General features: G+C 54.8%; 1 protein-coding gene across 1 annotated transcript; it reads left to right on the top strand.

Annotated features, from left to right (window-relative positions):
- Window positions 1-3,413: 3,413 nt before the first annotated feature.
- On the top strand, window positions 3,414-7,343 carry LY6G5C (lymphocyte antigen 6 family member G5C). The gene is given in 3 exon segments (NM_001003166.1): window positions 3,414-3,519; window positions 4,776-4,904; window positions 6,809-7,343. Coding segments are annotated over 3 exon segments (387 nt in total). The 5' UTR covers window positions 3,414-3,428; the 3' UTR covers window positions 6,976-7,343.
- Window positions 7,344-8,143: the final 800 nt, after the last annotated feature.

Below are 8,143 nucleotides of genomic sequence, written 5' to 3'. Positions count from 1 at the left end.
AATCCTTGGATTTCATGGAACAGAATGGGCCCCACTTCCACCCATCTGTATGTTGCCTGGCCACCTTCCCCTTTGAAAACCCCTTTTCTAGATGAAACTCCCCCACATATGTGCCCCTTGGTCTACCAGGGTTTGAACAGGCTTAACATGGGCCACTAATAATGCTCTGATGTCCTAGATGGCCTCTGGCTAACTTGAGTGTCTCCTGGAACCCCAGGGCATGAGGCTTCTCTGCAGTCTCTGGGGCAGAGGCTGTCTGCCCACACCAGCTCAGCAGCTCCTTAGGCAGGGGCATTCCAAGTCTTCACTGGAAGAGTGATCGGAGACTTGTCAGGTGATACGATACCTGGTACTTGGGGTTAAAAGAGGAGGTGGCCACAGCTCCAGAATGCTCTACCTTTAGCAAATACTGGAGAGTTGATACTGGCACTGCATTCCTCTGTCCCTGTCCTTGGTGTGAACAGGGTGCAAAGTGTGGAGCATGAAGCTATAGGACCAGCTGCATGGTTCTGAACCTCACCCTCCCTGATCCACCAGAACACTTAGTTATTCCCTTGGAAAACAAGTCTGTTCAGTTAACCACCTCCTTGAATGCAAATAGGGGGCACCTGGACCCACCTTCCACACCCTGGAGACAAAGGACTCTCCCTGACCAGGCTACTAGGGACTCTGGACTCTGTTGACCTGCCTCTACCACCACTCCCCCCACCCCCCTTCTTCCTGCACATACTATAAAGAACAGTGGATAGCATGAGGAACCCTTGGATATTGGAAGTTGGTGAGGAGAGGGGAGGTTTAACATTTGAATCCTGGACCCCCCTCCACCCATGGGCCTCAGTCTACCTCCTTAAATTACGCCCCACCTGATAAATCTCACATCGGGTGTTTGTTTTCAGAACACCCATCAGAGTGGGACCAGCTGCCTGTCCACTCCTCACCCTATACAGATTTCGGAAAAGAACAGCTGAGATGCAGACCGCACATCTGCTGGGGCTTTGGACCTTGCCTTACAGGGGAGGGATAAGGAAGGCCCAGACGGCCAGGCGTCCCCGAGGAGCTGGGCACACTGGAAGGGGGGGGGGGGGGCTGGGACAAAGAAGAATTAGCGGGAAACCTGGGAAATGGTGGGCCCCGCGCTGGGCTGTCCCCCATCCCTCCCCGTCTCCCAGGCCCAGGCTCGCCCCGGGAGCTGCGGGAGCGGGCTCTGGACTCGGCGTCAGGGCCGAGGATTTGCTCCGCCCCCGCCCCCGCCCCCGCCCCCGCCGGCTGGCTCGAGGGAGGCCGGGCACCTCTGCCCCGTCCGCCCGCTCAACGGGCCATCCCAACTCCCTCGGGAACCGAGTCCGTCCTTTTTTCATTCATTTGCGTTCGGGCTAAAGATCGCTCCTCCAGCCGCTCCCGCCCCTGCTGTCCCGCCGCCGCCCGACCTCGGCCTTCGGTCCTCAGGCCCCACCTCCCTCGCTCGGCCCCTCGGGCCCCGCCGGCGTCCCCACGCGGCCACAGCAGCGCCCCGCCTCCGCACCCCGGGAAGGCCGCCTCCGCAAGGGTCACGAGGCCACCGAGGCCACCGAGGCCACCGACACACGGGGCTCTGCGCGCGGAGCCGGGGGAACAGCACGGAACAGGCCGGAGCGGCGCGGACGGCCCTGAGGCCACGCGCTGCCGGAGGACACGGCTCCGGCCCCCCCCGGCCGCCGAACACCAGCCGCGTGTTCCTCCGGCTCCGCGCTCGGCCTCGGGTCTCTAACTCCTCAGGGTGACTCCGTGGGCGCGCAGCTCACTTATCCCTAACTCCCGAGAGCTGGGACCTTCAGCGGCGATTGTGTTCCAGAAAGGGGTTCCGAGGACTCTGTGAAACTCCCTCCTGGCTGCCCTGGGCCCCTTCGCTCCAAGAGGAGCCGGCGCGGATTCTCCTCTACCAGTCGTTCAGTCCGCATTTAGGCTGCTGCCAGGCGCTCCTCCCCGTCTTCATTACTCGAGTTTCCAGCAATACCATTTTCTTCCTTCGTACATCCCAAGGCTCCTGGAAGCGCAGTGGTGTGCTTTCCTTCCGTGTTTCTTCTTTGCCGAGCGTCTTCCTTGGCGCGAGTCTCCGTCCATCTCTTCCCATCGTCCCCATCAGGTCCCCGAGGCCGGGGGGCTCTGGGCTGGTCCGGGACTGTAAGGAGGCAGCGCTCCCTCCCGCAGGGCCGCAGCCCGAAGCCCCAGACTGGCAACGGGAGCAGGCGGTTCGCTCCTGTACTCCCAGCTCTTCCCAGAGCTCTGCACCCCTTAACGTGCAAACCCCGAGTCTCCGAGACACTGACCTGGAGCGGCAGGCGGTGAACCGGCAGGTGGAGGAGCCCGGCCGGCTGCGCCCCCGCCTGCGCTCGCTCCCGCCGGGCGGGCTCCGTAGCGCCGCAGCGCCGCCTTCCGAGGGAGCCGCGGAGTTCTGGGCGCCCGTCGGGGGTGCACGCCTGGGTCCGACGCCGGCCGGTGCTTCCCAGGGTTTCTTCCCAGCCACCCGGCGGGGACCGCAGCTTGGCCTGGGGGCCGCCCCCGCATCCTCCCGGGGGCCCCGAGTGCAGTCAAGCTCGGAGGGCGAGCGCTCGGCGCCGGGCCTGTGGGCGCGGAGATGAGAGCCACTGAGCTGCAGTCGAGCTTCGGCGGAGCGGAGTGGGGCGGGCAGGAGAGAGGTGCGGGCTCCCCGGCGCCCACAGGCCCCTGGACGGAAGAGGTCGCTGGGCACCGGGGTGGCCTCGCTTTGGGATTTCTGACTGTCCCACATTCTCCCCATCTTGGAAATGGTACCACCAATCACCTCCTTGTGCAAGCCTATCCCCGACCTTCCCTCTTTCTATTTTCAGTCTAACTCCAAATCTGTCCAGTCTTCCTTCTAAGGATGCCGGAGTCCTTCATTTCTGGGGGGGCCCTGCCTCCCTTCCGCTAGACCAGGCTGCCGTCTTGTGACTGGACCCTGCAATAGCTTCCTAGCCGGTTTCCCCGGCCTCCGCAGTCTTGGACCAACAGAACAATGATCTTGCCACTCCTTTGGTCAGTGCGTTGGACGCCCCAGGAGCTCCCCTTTCCCCCGTTATTCTTTGTTGTCTTCCCCACTAGACTGCTCTGCGAGGGCAGGGATCTTGTGCAATGTTGTATCCCAACACCTGATACAGTGATTCAATACACTTCTGTAGGATGAATATGAAAGTTTCCCTCCCATTCCCCTCTTGCCAGAGTTCTGTTCCCAAGCCAGGATGTTAGGCCTTAGAGTGGCCGTGGGTGAGGACACTCTGTCCCTCTGGCTATTTTGGCACTGATTTCCACCCCAAATGGGTGTTACCTGTTTCCTTCCTCTTGACCAATTTCTCTTCCACTAATATAAGCCCCCAACTGAAGGCTGTTAGGCAGTCATGCATTTTACCGCAGGCCTTGAAGGTAGCCGGAGTATGGGCGCGGAGTATGGGTGCCTTCCCAGCACCTCTCAAGCCCTGTACGTGATCCTCTTAATAGTGCTGGTCAGGATGAGCTTGGTGTTTGGTAAGTGGCTGTAAAGACCTCCTGGTCGGCTGGATAGAGAAACCCACAGACACCAGGTGTCTGGGTACATCTGCCCAGGATGGTCAGGTAAACCCAGGCAGGAGGAGAGGTGGGATGGATGGGCTTGGTGGGATAATGCCTAGGGACTGGTGATGGGCTGATGTTCACTCTGAGGGAGATTTCTTGGTATCACTCCAGGGCTGTCTCAATAGCAGTGACCTGGAGATACTGAAGGAACCCCATTCAAATGTGGGGCAGTGCAGAATAGGGAGGGTTCCGGGAACATGCTAAATGACAGAACCAGGATGGGATCCACAGAGTAGAACAAGCCTCAATCGAGCCTGATAATCTCTTGTTCACTTGGCTGAAAAACAGGACTTATGTAGAAACAGGATTCAAAGTGTTTGTTCTCTATCTGCCTCGCACCAAGTGCTCCGCTGGGCCTGGGGATTCAGTAACATGTGGTCTGGGCCTGGAACCAGAGAAGAGGGAGGTGTACAGACATGTGGTTGGGGAGGGCCTTGGTAGACAAAGTTTAATAGGAATCTTTCCAGTGATAAGACCACCAAAGAAAGAATGTGGCGGTAGGTTGCTTGAAGTCTGCTGTTGGCACAAAGCATGGATTCCTCCTGTCCTGTGATGATGCGATCTTGTTTTCACTTCTGAACATTACAGATTAAGAAAGCATATTCAGAAGCAAGTCCATAGGAGTGGGGGGTCCCAGAGGAAGAACCAATCCTCACAGAACTTCCCAAAGCTGGAATGAGCTGCCCCTGCCTAACCTGTGAATGTAAAAGCTTACAGGGTGCTGGGCACACTTTAGTACCTCAAATATATTGAATGAGTGAATGAATTTTTTATTGAGTTCTTTATTATCCCAGAATGGAGATTTTAACAAGGACTAAAGTCTCTGGTAGAGGATTAAGCCAGATTTTTTTTTTTTTAAGATTTATTTATTCACAAGAGACACACAGACCCTGAGGCAGAGACACAGGCAGAGGGAGAAGCAGACTCCATGCAGGGAGCCCGATGTGGGACTCGATTCCAGGATCACGCCCTGAGCCAGAGGCAGACATTCAACGCTGAGCCACCCTGGCATCCCAAGCTGGATGCTTTTAAAGAATTGGTGGTTTTATGGTTTTCTGAGATGGGAAGATAGAGGGAACAGTGGGGCGATGAGCCTGGAAACTAAGTGGGTTTGGAGTCAGTGTTTCTCTGTGTTCTAGGTAATTTTGATCCTGAATTCCCTCATCCAGTTCAGTTCCCCAAATACCTGCGCTGCTATCGATGCCTCTTGGAGACCAAGGAGTTGGGATGCCTTCTGGGATCTGACATCTGCCTCGCCCCGCCTGGCAGCAGCTGCATGACTCTCCTCATAAAGAACAGTGAGCTGCTTGCCTTTGGCTCAGTCCATTACCAAATTGCATCTCGGCTGCACCTCACCTTGGGGGTCCTGCAACCCCTAGACTCTGTTCCATCATTGTTTCTCTTTCCTTACCTTCAGAGCCACTCACTCTCTGTCTCTGCTTCCAACCTCTTGTTCCTTCAGCCTGCAACCGACTGGCTTCTGCCTTCCTGACAGCACGGAGCCTTGGTGGGGGACCCTTGTGATGACCAGGTCCCCCAGTCTGTCCTCAGGCTGCCTTCTCCCTGCCTGTCAGCCACCGTTGCTACAGACATCTCTGCCTCGTCCACGGCTTTTTCCCAATCTCTTTCACTGGGTCTCGCCTTATTCTCCTTGACCCTTCAGGGTTCATGTTCGCCAGAGTCTGGGCCTTAGCTATCTTGCTGCTCGCTCTCCCCACAGGATTTGCTCTGCTTCCTCCTGAATTTGAATGTTAGGCCAAACTGTCATGTCGAATGGCCTCTGGACAGCTCCATTTCATTTTTTTCTTTTTCTTTTTTAAGATTTATTTATTTATGATAGACAGAGAGAGAGAGGCAGAGACACAGGCAGAGGGAGGAGCAGGCTCCATGCAGGGAGCCTGATGCGGGACTTGATCCCGGGACTCCAGGATTGCGCCCTGGGCCAAAGGCAGGCGCCAAACCGCTGAGCCACCCAGGGATCCCCCCCACCCCCCCATTTCATTTTCAACTTGCTGAAAATTTACTATATTTCCCTGTTCCTCATGCCTGTTCTTTTTTTTTTTAATGATTTTATTTATTTATTCATGAAAGACACACACACAGAGAGAAAGAGGCAGAGACACATGCAGAAGGAGAAGCAGGCTCCATGCAGGGAGCCCGACATGGGACTCGATCCCAGGTCTCCAGGATCATACCCTGGGCTGAAGGCGGCACTAAACTGCTGAGCCACCTGGGCTGCCCCCCCATGCCTGTTCTTCCACACAATCCCTCCTTTTTTCTTTTGTTCATTTTTTTTTTTTTTTTAAGTTGGCTCAACGCTAACTGCAGCTTAACTCCCAACCTCTAGATCAAGAAGTCACATGCTCTAAGACTGAGCCAGCTGGGCACCCCTCCCTTACCCTTTTTAACAACCACAAAACATGTATTATATGCGAGCACTGTTCTAAGCACTTACAGCCCTCTGAGATAGGAATTGTTATTATCCCCATTTTACAGATGAGGAAACGGAAGCACAAAAGGTCAGTTACCTTGGCCAAGTCTCTTAAAAGCTGAGTCACAATGTGTGGTGATCCCAGAGATGGTGCTCTCTTTCACTGCATGAAATTGCCTTCAAATCAAAACTCAAATCTTTTTATTATACTTTAAAAAAAGATTTTATGTATTTATTTTATGTATTTATTTATTAGAGAGAGAGAGAGAGGCAGAGACACAGGAAGAGGGAGAAGCTGGCTCCATGCAGGGAGCCTGACATGGGACTGGATCCCAGGTCTCCAGGATCACGTTCTGGGCTGCAGGCGGCGCCAAACCGCTGAGTCACCCAGGCTGCCCCTTCTCTTACTTTTGATCCATAAAATGATGACAAACACCATTTCTTTGCAATCTGACCACTGATAAATACATCTCCCAACTTAGATGGTCCTGAAGTGCTGGTTCTCCCTCAGCAAAACCCTACTCAGCCCCCTCCAACCATCCAACCATTGAATGGCTCTTTCCCACCGACCTTCCACGGAATCCATTGCTGGTGACTCCCGGGCATTCCCTGCCCCCTCCCAGTTTCAGGAATCTGCCTTTTGGGGGTCCAGGGAAGGGTGTGGGAGCAGTGATGGTAAGTCCATGTGGAGTGAGGGGAAGGAGGGGTTTGAGGCTGTGCCCGGGAACTGGGACATCAGTTATCACTGGATGCTGCCATCCTTCCCCACAGGCAGCAGCGGTTCTGACATCATGGTGAGTGACTGCCGCCACAAGGAGCAGATGAGTGATTGTTCATATACCCGCTCTTCTCCAGTGTTTGGCTTCTGGATATTTTCTCGATGCTGCCTCCGGGAGTTCTGCAATAACCCTCAGAACAGAGTCTTCTACATTCCTTAGAATTTCTGCAAAGACTTGTGGAATAAAATCCTGCCAGTTGCCATCCATCTTCTTGATTTCCAGTTGGCTGGCACAGCCAGGACAACTTCCAATCCTTTTTACCAGCCCTCCCTGCCTCTCTCAAGTTACTGGCCCCCAGCCCTGTCTCTTAGTTGACACCCCTCAAGCTCCCCGACTCCCACTCTGCCCCTCCCCCAGGCTCCCTCTCCAGAAGTCTGAGTTTTCAAGTCCTCACGGTCTGACAGCTTTTGTCCTCTTCTCCCACCTCTCAGCTGCTTCTTTGCCCGGCTTTGCCCCATCTCCCACCACAAGCCAGTCTCGCCTCAAGTCCCCAGGTGTTCCTCCCAAATAAATTGGTGTACAAACTCTATGGCTTGTCTCTCTTCTGGTAGTGGTGGAGGCTGAGGTCCTGCCTGACTGCCCCACTGTGGCAGCAGGTAAAGGGCTCCTGCTCTGCTGAGCTCTGCTCCTGCCTGGTCTCCACATCTTGGATTCAGTTCTAGGCACAAAACAGTGAAAAGGAACTGGAAGCTCCACACCGCAGTAAAGGCAAAAAGGGCAGTGGGGTGAAACCCAGAGCTGTGTGAGGATTGGAGGGGAGGTCCACAGGAGGAAAACAGGGATGCTGGTAGGAGCGGAGCTGAGAGGCATGGGCCCAGGCAGAGGGTAGGGGAGGCATTCTGTGGAAGTCGCTAAGTCTAGTGGAGCCCAGGCCTGATCCTGGGCTCAGCTTCCCACTTCAACGGTGTGAGAAATTACTGCAGAATTTTGGGCCTTGGGCTCCTCAGCCTGAGACTGTCCTCTAGTTTGACTTGCTAGAGTTGTGTAAACCCAGACTTCTTTCTACACTGAGGTCAGAGGTGATGAGGAAAGGTGCACCCAGGTTTTTGTACCTCCAACTTCTTCCTGACCTTTCAAATTATATTGGCACTTCCTGCCAGAGCACAGGCCATTAAGGAGCCATGAAGCTCTGTTAACATATGTACAGAATGTTGTGTAAGTGTATGCTGTAGGATGCCATTTGTATCAAATGCCAACCAAATTCCTCTAAGCAGCTATTACTCAGGACAACAGCAACCAGGCTGAATTGGGAGAAGTGCCTGGGAAGACAGGATGCACAAGGAAGCTCTGGGTGGTGATAAAGGCCTTTATACTGACGAGGACTGGT

Source organism: Canis lupus, chromosome 12 (genome assembly GCF_011100685.1).
Source record: "Canis lupus familiaris isolate Mischka breed German Shepherd chromosome 12, alternate assembly UU_Cfam_GSD_1.0, whole genome shotgun sequence".
In the NCBI taxonomy this organism is placed as follows: domain Eukaryota; kingdom Metazoa; phylum Chordata; class Mammalia; order Carnivora; family Canidae; genus Canis; species Canis lupus.
Note: the sequence above shows the minus strand (reverse complement) of the source record. Positions and strands in the feature narration are given on the sequence as shown.